Source organism: Xyrauchen texanus, chromosome 30 (assembly GCF_025860055.1).
Source record: "Xyrauchen texanus isolate HMW12.3.18 chromosome 30, RBS_HiC_50CHRs, whole genome shotgun sequence".
Classification (NCBI taxonomy): domain Eukaryota; kingdom Metazoa; phylum Chordata; class Actinopteri; order Cypriniformes; family Catostomidae; genus Xyrauchen; species Xyrauchen texanus.
Window position 1 is genome coordinate 28,699,668 of NC_068305.1, and position 19,857 is coordinate 28,719,524.

Consider the following 19,857-nt stretch of genomic DNA (forward strand, 5'->3'; position numbering starts at 1 on the left):
TTTGTTTTGTTTTTTGTTTTTATTGTAACCATGGACAAATACAATAACAATCAGCATAATAAAGCAAAATTGTCACAGTACATATGAATAACAAGACTAACTAAAGAAATAAGAAATATCAATTGAGTGACAAGGAATTGAAAGTAAGCAATTTATACATAAACGAATTTGTTAAAAGATTGAAAGCAGATCAAGTTAAGTACAGTAGTGGCAAACGAATGACAACTGGAAAGCGCATGCGTAGAACACGTACACCGCTCTGAAACGGCGCACAGATTTTTCGTGATTCACACCTACGAAATACAACAAGCATATATACTTTGTTGTGAGGAACACAATTAAATCGCCAAAATACAAGTCGGTGGCCTTATTCGCGAAATACGAACAGACTATACTATTTAATATAATGCCTATAATCAATTATTGTGAAAACCCATAGAATTGAAATGTTTTTACGTAGCCTACAATGTAAACAGAAATTATAATGCCTGCCTGTTTCATAAATGAGGGCCACTATTTTGTCGAGCTAAGAAATGTGTTTGCCCGCTAATCTACCACTGCACAATTGATGACGAGGCATAGGAAAAGAATTAACAAATTAGTTACAGTGCTATAAACATGGTGCATGTTTGAGAACAAACAATGAGAAGAATTCTGATCCACGAAGCTAATCAGGCAATTGACGGACTTTTATTTTGAAAGCGATTGGTGTCCGTGGCAGAAAGTGCGTGGCCGCTGGCTTCATTCTCCCGCATATGTGACTAGTCCTACTGTGGTGCGACTAATAGAGCGGTAAAGAGGCAGTCGAAATCGGGGTTTAGAGCCGCCGCGACATGGCGGGACAGCAGTTTCAGTACGACGACAGTGGCAACACTTTTTTCTATTTCCTCACGTCATTTGTGGGACTAATAGTCATCCCAGCCACATATTATCTCTGGCCCCGGGATCAGAATGCGGGTAAGGCCCCATATGCTAATGCAAGTCCAACTAAGCAGTTACCTGCGGCTTTTTGATCAGCTCTGATAACCAGATTGTCACCCTTGTGAGGAGCAATTGTTGATGTTTCATCGTTGATAGTTAACTAAATAAGGGCCTGCTGTAAATCTAGTGATGGTTCTAGTGTTAACACTAAGGGATCACTAGATTGTTTATTTAGCATTAGCAGCTGACCCCCACTCAGTTTAACTATAACAGAGAGGATCTTACCAGTATTACTGAAGTGTTATTAATGGGCCATGCTGATTTGCATACGTTAATCATGAGTATTTTATTATGCTGACGCTTATTTGTGGTCCTGCACAGTTAAAGAGCATCGTAATATGGAAGAGCTGAACTTGTCAACCTGCCATGCAGCTCAATTGAAACAGCACCATGCAGAAGCTTTTTAGAGTGTCTCGTGTTTTAGGGAGTGGGTCAAAGAAAGATTTTCTTAATTTATATAGCTCCAGACCCTGCCCCACCAAAAGCATCATTATATCAGGCTGTTGGAGCTGGTGTGGTATTTGATGTAACTTAAGAAATACAATGTCTGAAATAAAAGATGCAGTTGCATACATATGGGCCTTATAATTGTACGGCTATTGTCACTAAAGGTTTTCTTAAATGAAGGACCTAAAGGAATAGACCTCCCAAAAATAAAAATTCTCTAATTGTTTACCCTTATGTTATCCGAGATGTTTATGACTTTCTTCTGCAGTACACAAATTAATATTTTTAGAAGACTATTTCAGCTCTGTATGTCCATATAATGCAAGTGAATGGTGGCCAGAATTGTGAAGTTCCATAAAGCACATAAAGGCAGCATAAAAGTAATCCATATGACTCCAGTGTTGAAATCCATGTCTTTAGAAGCTATATGTTGAGTTGCGTGTGAGAAACAGATAAATATTTAAGTCCTTTTTACTATAAATCTCCACCTTTGACCAGCCATGACCAGTAGGTGGTGATATGATCGAATAATTTTAATTGCCAAAAAAGAATGTGTAAGTGAAAGTGGAGATTTATAGTAAAAAAGGACTTTTATATTGATCTGTTTATCAACCACACCTATCATATTTCTTCTGAAGACATGGATTTAACCATCAAACTTGAAATGAATGGACCGATCGAGCTGAGATATTCTTAAAAAAAATCTTAATTTGTGTTGTGCAGCAGAAGAAAGAAAGTCATACTCATCTGGGATGTCATGCGGCCGAGTAAATGATGAGAGAATTTTCATTTTTGGATGAACTATTCCTTTAAGTCTTAAAGCAGAAGTCAATTCTGCATCTAGTGCCACAAACGGAAAACCAAATATCAACAATTACAGTGCTGCCCCCTAATAGTCGACCAAACGTTAGTCGATGAGAAGAGTCTTGGTCTACAATGTTTGGATTTGCCGGTTCGTCACCAAAAAAATACAACAAAAAAAAACACAGGAAGTGGCAAAGTCACGCAGTCACAGATGGACAGACGTGATCATTTACACAGCTGGTCCATGCGGTAATAAATCATTTTGGGCTGGAAATCCAAAGTGTTGGATAATTTCGAGAGGATAAAGGATGATTGGCTTATTATTTGAAACATGTAATAGCCTAACGCTAGCCACTTAGCATAGCTGCTCGCTCTAACATTAGATAACCTAAATAAATATGCACTATTTGGCTTATCCAAGTGTTCGTGGGGAAGCTAAATTAGTACCTCGCTTTCTGCATGTTCAACTTAACGTGCATTACTCTTTATAAATTCAGACAGTCTCCTTGCTGGTTTTTCTGACACATTCAGAATCACTACCTCTTTTGCCGGTGTTGCTGCTGCTCCCTTCGTGCTAGCGCTTAAATTATATTTTAAAGGCTCATTATTACGGTTCAGTATATCTCTGTTATGAAGAACAGTGTTCGTATGTTCAACGTTCAATGTTACATATAACATTCTTTCTCAGCCCTGGAACTCAAAAACATTTTGAGATTAAAAAAAAATAAAATAAAATTAATGTAATAAATTTGCGACAACAAGTCGACTAATGGCTTAAACTAATGACCACTAGTTGATTAGGAAACATTTTGGTCGTGGGCAGCCCAACAATGCTATCAAAAGAGCTTTCCGAATATATCCTACTGTTGTTCAAACTGTCAGAGATTCCCGGCCCTAACTCACGCCACTGGTTGAATAACATTGTTGGGGTGGGTCTAAGCGGGTCGCTCTACACAAACACAGGAATATTATAGTGCCACAGAGATAAAGCATTTAAAATTCTTGAGAAAATTAACTTGTAGTCACTGCATATTAAGCTGGGATAGAAGGAAATATGTGAACACTGAAAAAGTTACATCAGCTTTAAGGGGTTTCTTGCAATTGGCTGCAGGCATTTACAGACCTCACAAGTTTTTGAGAACTACTCCCAGCACACTTGAGCTATGTCTCAGAAGAGTTATGTTAAATCTTACGACTGTCCAATTCTTTTGTAAGGACTTTTTCGTGTCCAAATGGCATGATCTTAAAATTTGCTCAAGTTCAGTGCACTCGCCCTAGGACTTTATGGGATTCTGTGCCACTCCCTTGCATTTTTCTGGGTGGGTTTTGAATTGTTGCGAAGGTATCTGTTTATTTAGCTGTTCATGATGGTAGTTTCACCTATTTAAGAACCACACTCTTTCTAACCTATTTTTATGCTGTGAGTCAGCCACCAGAATGCCATTCAATGTTGTGTTTGTTCTGATAATGTATAGGCTAATATTGTTTAATCAGTAATAAGCATATCAGCATATTATTGTAACAACTTTTTATTTTTATTTATCTGTAGAATGGTTCCATTGGGTCTTAAATGTACAGTTAATTTGTGGCTAAATATTTTCCCTACCAGTCCTAAAAACACTACAATTTTTTCAGGCTATAAAAGCCTTTAGATTTTTAAAGAGATTTTATTGCTCAAAGATTCTTCCTGTCTTGTTCATTCCTGTTATATAACAAAAGTGTTTTTGGCACACTTGTGAGCAGTTTGTGTAATCTGGTGCTGAACATTAGAAGGGCGCACAGGAACACCAGAATCTGAATGTGATTTTATATAAATTCATGAGTTTGTTTACCCCACTAACAAAAAAGGAACAAATGTACAATGGTACTTACACTAATATTTGGACATTGTAATACTGACACAATTATTGTTGCACATGATCTCTTATTACCATGACATGAATATGGTAATCACTGTGTAACGTGGAATACATTACAGTAGCATGGAAGGTAGTGCCATTTGATATCATCACTGTACTATGGTACCACCACAGTCATTTTTTAGAAGTGGATGTATATTTGGAAAGTGGATGTAAACCAGGTTGCATGACACTTACAATTTTCTGACTGTTGTCTGTCATACACAGAGCAATTACGTTTGAAGAGTTTAAGAAGAGTTCATGGAAGATGTCTGTGGTATCGCCTTCGGCTTATGAAATCACAGCAGAGCATTGTTCCAACATTTAAGTGAGTGATTGTGAATTGTTTGATTATTATTAATGGTGTTTCAGGGATTTGTTTTTATTATAACACACTGCACTAAGTCTTTAAGAATTTAGTTTTAACATGATTACATGTGTGGAGTATTTGTGACACACTGTCTTATGTCTTAAATTTGAATTTTTACATGTACTTGTACGATAGTCTGTCACCATTACATACATGTATACATCTACTTCATTGGACATTAGGTTACAAACTAAAACCTACTTATCCTGTGTCATCTTAGAAAAGCAGCCCTGTTGTTTGGGTGGGCAGTATTTCTTCTCCTGGCCTATAAGGTGTCTAAATTAGATCGTGAGTACCAGGAATACAACCCCTATGAAGTCCTCAGTCTGGACGCAGTAAGGATCAGTTTCTTTCCTTCCCTCTTGATAATTGAATTCTCTCTTATTTTAATCTCTGAAATGCGTCCTTTTAAGATTTATAGATATATATATATATATCTCTGTTTAGGGGGCATCTGTTGCGGAGATAAAGAAGCAGTACAGAGTGCTGTCTCTAAAACACCATCCTGATAAAGGTGGAGATGAGGCCATGTTCATGAAGCTTGCTAAAGCTTACTCAGCGTAAGAATGCTTTCACCACCCATTTTGTTCATTGTTGCACTTTTAAAGGAAAAGTTCACCAAAAATATGAAAATGATCTCATTATTTTCTCACCCTCATGTCATCCCAGATATTTATGATTTTCTTATTCTGAACACTAAGATTTTTAGAAAAACACCTCAGCTCTGTAGGTTCATTCAATATAAGTACATGATGGCCAGAATTTTGAATCTCAAAACAAGCACAAAAAGGCACCATTAAAGTAATCCATATGACTCCAGTGGATAAATACATATCTTCAGAAGTAATACGATAGGTTTTACTATAAATTCTTCTCCCTGCCCAGTAGGTGGCGATATGCATGAAGAATACAAATCACCAAAAACAAAAGAAGAAGAACACTTGGGAGAAAAGAGAGCACTTCAGAGGACTGGTGAAAGTGGACATTTATATTAAAACATAACTTACATTGATTTGTTTATCACCCACACAAATAGCACTTCATAAGATGTGGTTGTACAAATTAATTTGTGCTTTTTTGAGCTTTAAATTTCTTATCACCATTCACTTGCTTTGAATGGACCAACAAAGCTGAGATATTTTTCTAAAAATCTTTGTTCAGCAGAAAAATAAAAAGTCATACACGTCTGGGATCGCGTGAGGGTGAGTAAATGATGAGGATTTAAATTTTTGGGTGTACTATCCCTTTATATTTAATGCCATGTTAATTTTAGTGATCACAACTAATTTTTCATTATACAGTGTGTAATTAAGGGTGCATCACAATACAGTTCTTAGAAACTAGTCATAAAAACACTGTGCCAAAACCTTTCTATAACTTTTCAATATAGTGCAGCAGTTAACTGTCAAGGGTTCTGACATTTTTGCATTAATTTGATAATATTTCACAGCTTGACTAATGAGGAATCCCGAAAAAATTGGGAGACCTATGGCAACCCTGATGGCCCAAGAGGTGAGATGCCTTAACCTTCAATTTTACTTTCTAAGGGTTGATCCTTTATCATTTGTCACAATGAAAATACTCTATTCTTTTCTCTCTCTTGTTCAGTGACAAGTTTTGGAATTGCTCTTCCGGCATGGATCGTTGACCAGAAGAACTCTATGCTCGTAAATTCCCATAAACATTGTTTTCCAGCTGGCATTTACAATCTTTACAATAACTGAATTGGCAAAATATCCATGTCTGTGCTCTTCTCAGGTGCTGCTGGTCTATGGATTGGCTTTTATGGTCATCCTTCCTGTGGTTGTGGTAAGACCGTCTTCTAGTTACAATCAATCATTTTCAGGGGTTTTTGTACATGCATTTTGTAAACTGTATTATTGAAGTCCATTCAATGATTTCCATTGGTTAATGTAACAATGAACACTATAGTAATGTACATGCATTTGTGTTTAGGGCACATGGTGGTATCGTTCCATCCGTTACAGTGGTGATCAGATCCTGATCAACACAACACAGCTTTTCATGCACTTTATGTACAAAACACCTACAATGAACATGAAACGTAAGTGCACCACCACCTAGCGTGCATGCTTGTTCGACAAACCTTTCAGTATGCATAGTTACCTGTAAGAAAAATACTTCAGAAGGGTCTTGAGTCCAAGTCTCTCCTCTATTTGACAGGTTTGGGGATGGTGCTGACCGCAGCATTTGAGTTTGATCCTCGTAGTAACAAAGAGGCCATAATAAGACCAACAGACAACGTAGAAGTTCCCCAGGTAAAATTTTCAGTAGTTTGAAAACATACCAAATATACAAAAGTTGTGAAATGTGTTGCAGACATTTTCATGTCAACGATTTGAAATGCACAAAGAAATGTCCTGTGGATGATCTCTAAGCTATAAGTTTCTTTTGCTTAGTCTTAAATATAATGCTGATTATGCATACGTTTTTTTGCAGTTGATTCGGGAGCTGGGAAACATTAATGTTAAGAAGAAGGAGCCTCCGTTCTGCTACCCCTATAGCCTGAAAGCTCGAGTCTTATTACTTACACACCTTGCCAGGATGGAGGTCTCTGAGAACATAGAGGAAGGTATGCCTTCACACATCTTTACAAGTATCTTCACACCAACTACCTCTCTGACAATATTCAAAGTGATTAAAGCGCCTCAAAATACATGTTTATTTCGTTTTTGTTAAATGTTCTGTAAGCAAAGTTTCTGCTCCCTGAAGATGGCACTGAAATAATTGTCCACAGATATTTCGCCGGTTGCTGTGACAGCTCTAGACTCTGCAAACAGCAGTCATAAATCATAAATGGGTCTGCAGGCCGCAGCCTTTGCCTGTCAATGATTTTGCATGTTCTCACAGTGTTGTAATTGAATTGGATCATTGAGGCTTAATGCCATATTCAGATTCATAATAGTTGCCAGTTGAGCGTACTTTTTTAATACTGTTGTATTTGACAACCGTGGCAACATGCCTTAATGCTGCTCTTCTGGGGGGCTTGGGCACCTCAGTGAGTATTGATGCTGACTACCACCTCTGGAGTCACAAGTTCGAATCCAGGGCATGCTGAGTGACTCCAACCAGGTCTCCTACTCAACCAAATTGGCCCGGTTGCTAGGGAGGGTAGAGTCACATGGAGTAACCTCCTCGTGGCCGTGATTAGGGGTTCTTGCTCTCAGTGGAGCACGTGGTAAGTTGTGTGTGGATCACGGAGAGTAGCATGAGCCTCCACATGCTGGGAGTCTCTGCGGTGTCAGGCACAGTGAGTCACGTGATAAGATGTGTGTATTGACAGTCTCAGAGGCGGAGGCAACTGGGACTTGTCATCCACCTCCCGGATTGAGGTGAGTAACTGCTCCACCACAAGGACCTACTAAGTAGTGGGAATTGGGCATTCCAACTTTGGAGAAAAGGGGATAATAATTTTTTATTTTTTTAAATGCTGCTCTTCTGCTCTGTGACTGTGTGAACTGTACATTTAATGTGACGGTGTTCTGTCGAAGTCTGTTCCTGCTATATTTCCCATTAGATTAGTGTTCCCCATAGTGCCATTAAACATAGGGGGAACAGACTTTGACACTAACCTATATACCTATAACACACACACACTATATATATATATATATATATATATATATACACAGTGAGGAAAATAAGTATTTGAACACCCTGCTATTTTGCAAGTTCTCCCACTTGGAAATCATGGAGGGGTCTGAAATTGTCATCGTAGGTGCATGTCCACTGTGAGAGACATAATCTAAAAAAAAATAAATCCAGAAATCACAATGTATGACTTTTTTTTACTATTTATTGGTATGATACAGCTGCAAATAAGTATTTGAACACCTGTCTATCAGCTAGAATTCTGACCCTCAAAGACCTGTTAGTCTGCCTTTAAAATGTCCACCTCCACTCCATTTATTATCCTAAATTAGATGCACCTGTTTGAGGTCGTTAGCTGCATAAAGACACCTGTCCACCCCATACAATCAGTAAGAATCCAACTACTAACATGGCCAAGACCAAAGAGCTGTCCAAAGACACTAGAGACAAAATTGTACACCTCCACAAGGCTGGAAAGGGCTACGGGAAATTGTCAAGCAGCTTGGTGAAAAAAGGTCCACTGTTGGAGCAATCATTAGAAAATGGAAGAAGCTAAACATGACTGTCAATCTCCCTCGGACTGGGGCTCCATGCAAGATCTCACCTCGTGGGGTCTCAATGATCCTAAGAAAGGTGAGAAATCAGCCCAGAACTACACGGGAGGAGCTGGTCAATGACCTGAAAAGAGCTGGGACCACTGTTTCCAAGGTTACTGTTGGTAATACACTAAGACGTCATGGTTTGAAATCATGCATGGCACGGAAGGTTCCCCTGCTTAAACCAGCACATGTCAGGGCCCGTCTTAAGTTTGCCAATGACCATTTGGATGATCCAGAGGAGTCATGGGAGAAAGTCATATGGTCAGATGAGACCAAAATAGAACTTTTTGGTCATAATTCCACTAACCGTGTTTGGAGGAAGAAGAATGATGAGTACCATCCCAAGAACACCATCCCTACTGTGAAGCATTGGGGTGGTAGCATCATGATTTGGGGGTGTTTTTCTGCACATGGGACAGGGCGACTGCACTGTATTAAGGAGAGGATGACCGGGGCCATGTATTGCAAGATTTTGGGGAACAACCTCCTTCCCTCAGTTAGAGCATTGAAGATGGGTCGAGGCTGGGTCTTCCAACATGACAATGACCCGAAGCACACAGCCAGGATAACCAAGGAGTGGCTCTGTAAGAAGCATATCAAGGTTCTGGCGTGGCCTAGCCAGTCTCCAGACCTAAACCCAATAGAGAATCTTTGGAGGGAGCTCAAACTCCGTGTTTCTAAGTGACAGCCCAGAAACCTGACTGATCTAGAGAAGATCTGTGTGGAGGAGTAGGCCAAAATCCCTCCTGCAGTGTGTGCAAACCTGGTGAAAAACTACAGGAAACATTTGACCTCTGTAATTGCAAACAAAGGCTACGGTACCAAATATTAACATTGATTTTCTCAGGTGTTCAAATACTTATTTGCAGCTGTATCATACAAATAAATAGTTAAAAAATCATACATTGTGATTTCTGGATTTTTTTTTAGATTATGTCTCTCACAGTGGACATGCACCTACGATGACAATTTCAGACCCCTCCATGATTTCTAAGTGGGAGAACTTGCAAAATAGCAGGGTGTTCAAATACTTATTTTCCTCACTGTATATATATATACATAGAATATATAGAGAAATCAGAATCAACAATTCCAGAGGGTTGTGTAATAATTTAGCATCTATTAATTGGAAGTTTTATTTCCTCTTCAGATCAAAGGTTTGTGGTGAAAAAGTGTCCTGCCTTACTACAGGAAATGATCAATGTTGGCTGTCAACTCACCATGATGGCAACCAGTAGAGGAGGTGAGTTGAACTAAGTCTTGAACCAAGGCTCACATTAGCCCCTTTCACCCATACAACCTGTTAAATTGCAGTAAAATTTTTGAATTCTGGTAAATGTACCACATCTGCTATTCACACATGCAACGGTTTCCTTAATTTTTCAGTTTTGAGACCATTCACACGTTAGCACCAAAATGCTGAGATTTAGTTAGTTATCTTATCAGCTGACAAATTGCTTCATCCGCTCGGATGATGTGACGTGCTTTTAGGCTGGATTACACAAAACCACTTCTAAAATATTAACAGAATCTAATACTTGGTATTACGCACTTCCCAACTATGGACTCCCCCTTGATTTATTACAGCAGCAGTCAATCGTGTGCTTGGCAAGTACTGTGTTACCGAAGCAGATCTTGATTGGTTACAGCTATGGCCACATTGATTCTGTCTGAGGAATGGAGCATGAAAGGTTTTGAAGCGGTACTCATGAAACTTCTAATTCCATCCTTTTTCTTTAAAAAAAGCAAAAATCAAGGTTATTGTCAGGCATTTACAATGGAAGTGAATGGTGCCAAATTTTGTAGGGTTTCAAGGGAGAAATGAGAAGCTTATAATATTATAAAAGCACTTACAAAAATAAGTCCTGCTCGGCTGTTTAAATACTGTAGGAAAATTATATATCTCCTATGTTCTTATGATTCCAAAACATTCTACTGTCAGTAGATTTGAGGATATGCACATTTTAATAAAGGAGACAGTAAGGAAATTATTGATACTCACTATTATTGGACTTTTCATTTTGGATAAAGTCTTTCTCAGCTGTTCACAAACTGAAAGAAAAATTATAGATCTGCTTTGTTCTTATAGAATCTCTTGGTAGTTTTGGGTCATGAGCAACTCAAAATGATTCAATGGCTCACTCAAAGCACATAAGACGCTCATTTGTCGCCCCCTAGTGGCATCTCACAGAAGGTGTTGCTGAACTAATCAGTTAATCAAAAAATGTGTGAAACAGAAGCAAGTCACACCAAAATATTCTTAATATTTTGCTGCTAATTATGCACAACTGTACATGTAATCTGGTATACTTGAATCATTAAAATAACTGGAATTGTTGCTTTTAGCTTATCCTATCAACAAAAAAAATATTATCCCTGGAAAAACATTTTGTTGTCCAGTGATTGTCTCAACTTTTTCACCCCTCATGAGTTTGCATCCTTGTAAATGGATACAGACAAAAACATCACACACTAAACGACTGAGGATCACTCCTCCGGTGTTTGATTTCCATTGGCTGCTCACCATATAACTTCAGATTTGAGTCATACGCGACAAGATTTCCTCTGTTGTCTGCTCTAAAATATCAAAAATGTATTATATTCTCCAACTAAATGGAATAATTTCACTATATGTCCAATTTCAAGACATTTTGTTTGACTCCAGAGGGATTGAATCATCTCCGTCTTATGTCAGCACATCCTGTCCTTGTACGCACTCAAACTGTTAATCTTACGCCTCTTTTCACACATAGCATAAAAACTGACATTTTCAGGTTATGTTACAACTTCTCATTCAGGGAAATATCCAGTACAAAATATACCGGTATTTTCTGACGGGTCGTTTGAACTGAAAATTGCAGTTAATTTTTTTGGAAAATGCTGTATATGTGAAAGGGGCTATTTTCATTAATATATGGGTAGCGCTTTATTTTACAGTACTGTTGTATATTTACTTACTATGTAATTACAACAAGTACAGTAATTATGAGGTACTAACCATTAACCTTACCCCAACCCTAACCTTAACCCACATTAAGTACTTGTAGTTTATGATTAAATGATTATGATTTTAGCTGGTGTTTGTTTTTATAGGTATTCGAGCTCCTAGGCTGACTTCTATAGAGAACTGCATGAAGCTCTCTCAGATGGTGGTTCAGGGACTGCAGGAGGCCAAGTCTCCGCTACTGCAACTGGCCCATTTTGAAGAGGAGCACCTCAGATACTGCATTTCTAAGAAGGTACAACAACAAATAGGGAAGAGTAAAATAAGTTATGCCACTTTTTACTGGTGACATATATGTAATGCAAGTTGTTGGTAGGCATGGAAAATGAAGGTGAAACAAATACACCTAATTATTTTTCAGGATACCTGCTTAACTGAAATAAGATGAAAGTGCCTTTAACTTAAGTGATCCAGTGACACAACTGTGTACAGGAAAAAGTGTACAAATTACTTTTTCAAATAAAAATATTAACGCAAAAGTATTGTTTGTACTAAAAACAATTTAATAATAGACTGTCCCATTCCAAAAAGGGTTTTTATTTTATTTTTAAATTTTTTGCTGCATATTATTCATGTTTTCATAAGCCAAGAAAAGACGGTTTGTAATAGTTTTTCCTGCATTTGTATGCAAAGCTGAACAATTAACTGTTAATTGAAAAATGTACTTTTTAAACTATTTAAGAAAAGTTGCAATGACAAAATTTTTCCCATTTCTGAATATGATTCCTGCATGTTCCCCCTCTCTCTCTCAGTATAAGGTGCGGACGCTGCAGGATCTGGTCAGTCTGAAGGACTCTGACAGGAGAAACATGCTGAGATTCCTCGGGGAGGAAAAGTATGATGAGGTCATGGCAGTCCTCGGGAGCTTCCCTTACATCAACATGGAAACCAAACTTCAAGGTGGGATTGCACAAAAATCAAGAGTTCAAGATTGACCATTGCTTGGGATTTAAAGATTTGAACTTTGTGTGTATGTGTGTGTTTCATCACTCCATAGTGCTGGATGATGAAGATAGCAATAACATCACAGCTGGATCCATCGTCACGGTTACGGTCACCTTGACAAGGAAGAGAATGTCTGTAAGTAGCACATGTCTCATAGGCCACCATCTCCCATTCCAATGTTGATTGTATGTTTAACTCGTACAATAGCAGTTGATCTGTTGTATGTATGTTGTGAGATGATTGTCATGAAATGTTATATGTTGCAGTAGCAGCAGGCATCCACAAGAGGTCAATGCTGAACTTGTGTGATTTATCGTTTAAGGATCAGTTATAGAAAGACGGCTGTGTTATGATTTCTGTTACCAAGTTGTATTATTTCAGAACAGTCTGTAATTGAATTCTTAACAAAAAATAATATTACAAATATTTTCTGTTTAGGAGATGTTTGAGAGAGAGGAACCACCACACCCTACAGAGGATGCTAATACAGAGGAGGTGCTGATTTGTCTGCTTTTAATTATCTGCACATTTTAAATCACAAATTAATGATTTTAAAATGCGTTAGCACTTAATTTTGTTACTTGGTCATTGTGAATAGGTAAACTGACTATTGAATAGTTGAATGATTAATTTTTTCATTTTCAGCAAGGTGATGCAAAACACAAAACAAAAGTTTGGCAAAACAAGAATAAAGGAGCTAAAAAAATTGCCAAGTCCAAAAAGAAGAAACTGACTAAGAAGAAACCAGTCACCCAACAGCAAACAAAGGGAGACAAGGCTAAACAGGTCAATGGCAATGTGGCAGGAAATGTAAGGAGCCCATTAGAACTCCAGATATGTTTGACTGGTTGTCTTTTTGAGTTTGATTTAATATAAGTGCTGTTATTTCCTTTACAGGAAGTTGCTGCTGCTTCAAAAGAGGAGGAGGACGAGCTCTCTGATAAAGGCAGTGAATCAGATGAAGTGGAGGGAAACAAGGACTCGCCCAGTGAGAGAGACGAGGAGAGTGACAAGCAGAGTGACACCGAGGTGGACGAGATTGCCGGAGACGATGAGGAGGTGTGTTTGTGCTACTGTATATAAATTGTTGTTCTTGATTTATTACTTGTATATAGCATAAAGCTATCAGTTCAATTCAGTACTGTCCCCCTAATTGAGATCTCCATTACTTTTGAACTGGTGGTGGTGTAGTGGTCTAAACCACAGTACTGGTAAACTGGTTATCAGAAGGTTGTTGGTTCAAGCCCCACAGCAACCACCATTGTGTCCTTGAGCAAGGCACTTAACTCCAGGTTGCTCCGGGGGGATTGTCCCTGTAAGAAGGGCTCTGTAAGTCGCTTTGGATAAAAGCGTCTGCCAAATGCATAAATGTAAATGTAAATAATGGGCCCTTTAAATAGCCACAGTGTAGTTTGCTACTTTTTGAAAGCAGCTTAAAGTGTTGCACACACTTTTCAAGAAAGTCATACACACTTGGGATATCATCAACTATCCTTTAGTTCACCCAAAATTTCTCTCATTATTTGCTCACCCTCATGATATCCCAGGTGTGTATAACTTTCTTTCTTCACCAGAACACATTTGAGATTTAACTTTTTAAGCTCCAAAAATTACAGACAGTCAGCATAAACGTCATCCATATGACACCAGCTGGTAATGTCTTCTAAAGCGACACGATCGCTTTTCATGTGAAAAAGATAAATATTTAAGTACTTTTTTAACTCCGAATCATGCTTCCAGTCAGCAGCAGTATGCGCGTCTGACGTAATCACATTGGCATTTGAAACGTGTGAGAACTGAGGCATTGTAACGCTTTAGAAGACATTAATTTAACCGCTGGATTCATATCGATGACGTTTATGCTGACTGTCTGTGATTTTTGGAGCTGCAAAAGAGAAATCGCCATTAACTTGCATTTTAAGGACCTACTGAGCAAAGACGTTTTTCAGTTTTTCTTCAAATGTGTTCTGGAGAAGAAAGAAAGTCATACACATCTGGGATATCATGAGAGTAAATAAGTAGAGAATTTTCAATTTTGGGAGAACTATACCTTTAAGAGGGTAGATTGTCAATAGTTTAGCAACTTTAAACAACGAGTAGACTGTAGTAACTTCTCTAGCACTGCACTGCCAGTGGCAGTGAGGGCAGTACAGTTTTCTATAACCAGTATGTCTTTCCTGTAGGAATGGGAGGCACTACAGCAGAGTATTCAGCGCCGTGAGAGGGCACTATTGGAGACCAAGTCAAAGATCACACACCCTGTGTACAGCCTGTATTTCCCTGAGGAGAAGCAGGAGTGGTGGTGGCTTTACATTGCAGATAGGAAGGAGCAGACACTGGTGTCTATGCCCAACCATGTGTGCACACTCAGAGACACAGAAGAGGTAAGTAAGGTTACAACCACCTATTTACTGTTTACCACAACTTCTTTATTATCGACGAAGGAAAAGAGTGGAAGACATTGCCTTGCTCCTCAAAAAAATATTTTAATTGGTTCTTTACCCAAAAACATTTGGAACGATTCAAGAATTTCAGTCTATTCATTAGGTGATTTTTTTTGTTTTTGCAATTCTTGCAATGGGAAAACGAATGCATTTAGAATCAGAATTAATTATTCCAAAAGCAAATTACTGTAATGAATTGCAATATGGTGTGCTTTCATTTGAATGTAGTCAAATGGAAGGATAAGTGAGTGTGCATGTGTGCGAGAGAGAGAGGTGTGTGTGCGAGAGAGAGAGAGGTGTGTGTGTGTGCGTGAGAGAGAGAGAGAGAGAGAGAGAGAGAGAGAGAGAGAGAGAGAGATGTGTGTGTGTGTGTGAGAGTGTGTGTGTGTGTGTGTGTGCGAGAGAGAGATAGAGATGTGTGTGTGTGTGTGTGTGTGAGAGATGTGTTTGTGTGTCTGGCTGTGAGTCTTCTGCACAGTAGTTTTCCCCATAGCCTGTTGCCAGGCAACCTCCATACTGCAGTCTCTGTCTATTTAAGGTACTGGTTACGAGGCAGCCAGACACCCATCATGATTCTGTCTGACATAGTGGGTGCTTCCTCTCTGTGAGGAGCATGAGAATGTAAACATAAGTGTCATAAATCTCCCCCACATGTCAGAATTACTCGTTGTTTGCAGTCATATTAGATTTTGCTGTGTTTGCAGATGTGTAAAGTGACCGATGATTGTGTAAACCTCTCATTTGTCCCAGGTTGAACTGAAATTCCCCGCTCCATCCAAAACCGGAAACTATCAATATTCTGTGATTCTCAGATCAGATTCCTACATGGGATTAGATCAGGTCAAGCCTTTGAAGGTCAGTTTTTTTTCTAATCTCACTTTAGAAAATGCCCTTTGCTACTTTATAAAATTATGTCTAAATGCACTGGTGGCCAAAAGTTTGGAATAATGTACAGATTTTGTTCTTATGGAAAGAAATTGGTACTTTTATTCACGAAAGTGGCATTCAACTGATCACAATATATAGTCAGGACATTAATAACGTGAAAAATGATTACAATTTGAAAAAACTAATTCAGAACTTCTTAAACTACTTCAAAGAGTTCTCATTAAAAAATCCTCCACATGCAGAAATGACATCTTTGCAGATCCTTGGCATTCTAGCTGTCAGTTTATTCAGATACTCAGGAGACATTTCACTCCACACTTTCTGCAGCACTGCAGTCTTGTCGGGCACTTCTCACGCACCGTACAGTCTAGCTGATCCCATAAAAGCTCAATGGGGTTAAGATCTATAACACTCTTTTCCAATTATCTGTTGTCCAATGTCTGCGATTCTTTGCCCACTCTAAGCTTTTCTTTTTGTTTTTCTGTCTTTTTGTTTTTGTTTCAAAAGTGGCTTTTTCTTTGCAATTCTTGAGTCTTCTTCTCTTTACTGTTGTACATGAAACTGGTGTGTAGCGGGTAGAATTCAATGAAGCTGTCAGTTGAGGACGTGAGGCAACTATTTCTCAAACTAGAGACTCCACATCTATTTCTGTCCTTGTTATATATATTGTTATTAGAGCCAGTTGTCCTTTGTCTTTGAAGACTGTAGTGTAAACCTTTGTATGAAATCTTCATTTTTTTTGACATTTTCAAGCGTTGTATAGCCTTCATTCCTCAAAACAATGATTGACTGATGAGTTTCTAGAGAAAGCCGTTTCTTTTTTTTTTGGCATTTTTGACCTAATATTGACCTTAAGACATGCCAGTCTATTGCATACTGTGGCAACTCAAAAACAAACACAAAGACAATGTTAAGCTTCATTTAATGAACCAAATAGCTTTCAACTGTGTTTGATATAATGGCAAGTGATTTTCTAGTATCAAATGATCAATTTAGCATGATTACTCAAGGATAAGGTGTTAGAGTGATGGCTGCTGGACATGGGACCTGTCTAGATTTTATTAAAAAGACTTTTCAAATAGTGATGGTGCTGTTTTTTACATCAGTAATGTCCTGACTATACTTTGTGATCAGTTGAATTCCACTTTGGTGAATTAAATACCAATTTCTTTCTGAAACATCTAAATCATTGTTTAAAACGTTTGGCCGCCAGTGTATATAGCCTAATCTCAAAATCTATGTTTATCCCATCCATTCAAGGGCTGAAATGTACATTTTTGTTAAGGTAATTTCTAGAGCGTTTGTGACCTTGATTTTTATTTAAAAAAAATTTAGTTGGAGGTTCACGAAGCGAAGGCCATGTTGGATAACCATCCACAATGGGACATCCCAGAAACTGAGGAAGAGGAGGATGACCAGGAGGACAGTGATGGTATTGAGGAGTCTGAGGAAGATGATGAAGACAACGACTAAACAAACAAACCAATCAATTCATACAAACTTGAGTGCAGCTCAAACGCAGTGTGGCCCACTCATGTTCAAACAAACAGACCTACACGCCCACATAGCCCCAGACCGCTGCAGTCTTCATGGCCACCACCATGACATTGACGCCCCATGTTCCTGTTTAAAACACTCATGAATCACAAATCTGTCCAAACCTCTTATTTTTCAATTCATAAGACTTGAGAAACTGTTAGTTATCTTTCCCTGCATTCGTCCAGTCATTATCGATGGGCTGTCTGAATGTTTGTTGGTAGGGTCCCGCTGTATCAGATTCCACTACACTACAGGTGTCTGACCAACCAATACATCAGAAAAATAAAAACCAGTCTATTGTTGAAAAATAACACACCTTATAATTGTCAATTTCCAATGTTGTAGCATATACATTAAGGGTATTTTCTACCTTCATCATTTTGTAGTTTATTCGAATTCAGACTTATCAGCTGTTCCCACTTTTACATGTGAAGCTTTATCTGGAGTGTGTGTGTGTGTGTGTGTGTGTGTGTGTGTGTGTGTGTGTGTGTGTGTGTGTGTGTGTGTGTGTGTGTGTGTGTGTGTGTGTGTGTGTGTGTGTGTGTGTGTGTGCTGAGCTTGAACAGGAATTGGGGGGCACCACTGTGGGTTGCATTTCAATTTGACTCTATGGTCTGGAAGTAAAGTGCTGTACATTATAAATCTCATCTGTTTTAACATCCAACTTCTCATCACCAGTGCAGGTTATCTCATTTTCACAAAGTAATAATAACTGCAGACATTCCATAGCCAGGTCTACAATTTAGTCCTGATATAAGGCCTAATGTTGCTTAAATGGCTAGACTGCCATTCCACACAAGGTTGATATAAGGCTGCTTTCTTGGTACTCATGGATAATTTTGCATTTGATTCAATTGTAGTGTTGTTAGTTTTTTTGGAACTCCTCCTAGGACAATTTAAACATTATATTCTAACCCCTCCCCCTTTCCATGTAATTATTTGACTGACTTTTTGAACTGGAAACAGGAAATCCCCCACGGTTGCTGACTGCAACTGTTACAAAGAGACAGTGTCTGTAGTAGACTAGTCTCCTATCAGTTAGATTAATCCATTATCTGTTGGCCATAGTGCAACGATAAACCATTTTTAAAAAATGACTTCAAAACAAATAGTTTCTCAGTTGGATCCATCGGCCTACATGCCTCAATCATAGAGCATAGTTTAGAATGTCTTTTTTTTTTTTGGTATTACATTCCACTCAAACCCTTTATTGTACAGATATTTTTTAAATGCATCAAATAAGGTTCCATCCTTTATTGCAGATGATCTGTGATACAGAAGCACCAATATGAGTGCAGGGAAATTGAGGGTTTGTGTTTTTTTTTTCTGTATGTTTTTCTTCATCATTTTCTTTTTGTGGGAGGGAGGGGTGGTAACAAGGCTTTAAAATAATCAATTTGGCATCTTTGTGGATGTGTGTATTTTCATCCCACTTTTTTCCACCAGTGGAAGGTATGACAGCTTATTGAAGGCGCTAATGTAGTGGTAGTGAAAAAATTGATTTGGTCTGTTCTTTTGTTAAGCACTGGGAGAGGTTAAGCCAACAAAGATGATATTATTTGAAATGTAGAAATGTGTATGAAATGTAATCTCTCCATTCATTGTCGATTTGCATTTATTTTTTTATTTCTGTCATAAAATTATCACAAGAAATTGGATTTTCTTGTTTGTACCCAATAGCTAATGTATGTATTTTATAACTCTGTTTGCACAACTGCAAATGTTTAGTAGGGAACCTTAAAATTCTTTTACCCCCCCCAAATTAATGCAATCTTTATTAGCAGAGGAAAAGGGTATTCTGGCTGCATGTAATTTGTTCACTACCAATTTTATAAAACGATCAAGGTTCTACAGATAAATAGACAATTTAATATTATAGCTCCAACAAAGAATGTAACCTCAGAATTCATGTTGTGTACTTAAAGTGGTGATTCAAGTGCACAGAAGTCCTCTCTCTCTCTCTCTCTCTCTCTCTCTCTCACGCACACAGACAGACTCACCGGCCAGAGAAAATGGTGAATTGCCTAGGAAACGGTATCTGCCACTTTTGTTTACAAGAAAACTGTCATTGTAAATTGAAAATATATATTATTTGTATTTAAATAATTTCAAATAAAATAACTTTCAAAATGACTCTTTTTGGTTCATAAATACGTAAATAATTTGGTGTTTGTATATTTGTAGCCTCACACTTAGTGATAAACAAATACAACATGTTAAGAACTTAATAAAATAAAGTCAAAAATCCATTATTTAAAGAGACAGTTTCTGCAGCTTCTGCTGGAGTCTAGAAAGCAAGTATGTTCTTTTACACATTTTATTGGAT

General features: G+C 38.1%; 1 protein-coding gene across 1 annotated transcript; it reads left to right on the top strand.

Moving 5' to 3' along the window:
- Positions 1-741: 741 nt before the first annotated feature.
- On the top strand, positions 742-19,631 carry LOC127623854 (translocation protein SEC63 homolog). The gene is made up of 20 exons (XM_052098420.1): positions 742-957; positions 4,359-4,458; positions 4,721-4,835; positions 4,948-5,060; positions 5,951-6,012; positions 6,109-6,167; positions 6,259-6,309; positions 6,457-6,565; positions 6,685-6,779; positions 6,961-7,093; positions 9,862-9,954; positions 11,805-11,950; positions 12,468-12,615; positions 12,713-12,795; positions 13,099-13,155; positions 13,306-13,470; positions 13,558-13,719; positions 14,844-15,044; positions 15,855-15,959; positions 17,328-19,631. The coding sequence occupies exons 1-20, from the start codon at positions 834-836 to the stop codon at positions 17,463-17,465; spliced, it is 2,259 nt and encodes a 752-aa protein (XP_051954380.1). The 5' UTR covers positions 742-833; the 3' UTR covers positions 17,466-19,631.
- Positions 19,632-19,857: the final 226 nt, after the last annotated feature.

Bases quoted from the DNA above. Each gene is read 5' to 3' on its own strand.
- LOC127623854 (XM_052098420.1), top strand. From the start codon at position 834: ATGGCGGGACAGCAGTTTCAGTACGACGACAGTGGCAACACTTTTTTC. The intron at 13,156-13,305 runs GTGCTGATTTGT...TTTCATTTTCAG, and splicing joins AGGATGCTAATACAGAGGAG to CAAGGTGATGCAAAACACAA. The intron at 15,045-15,854 runs GTAAGTAAGGTT...CATTTGTCCCAG, and splicing joins CACTCAGAGACACAGAAGAG to GTTGAACTGAAATTCCCCGC.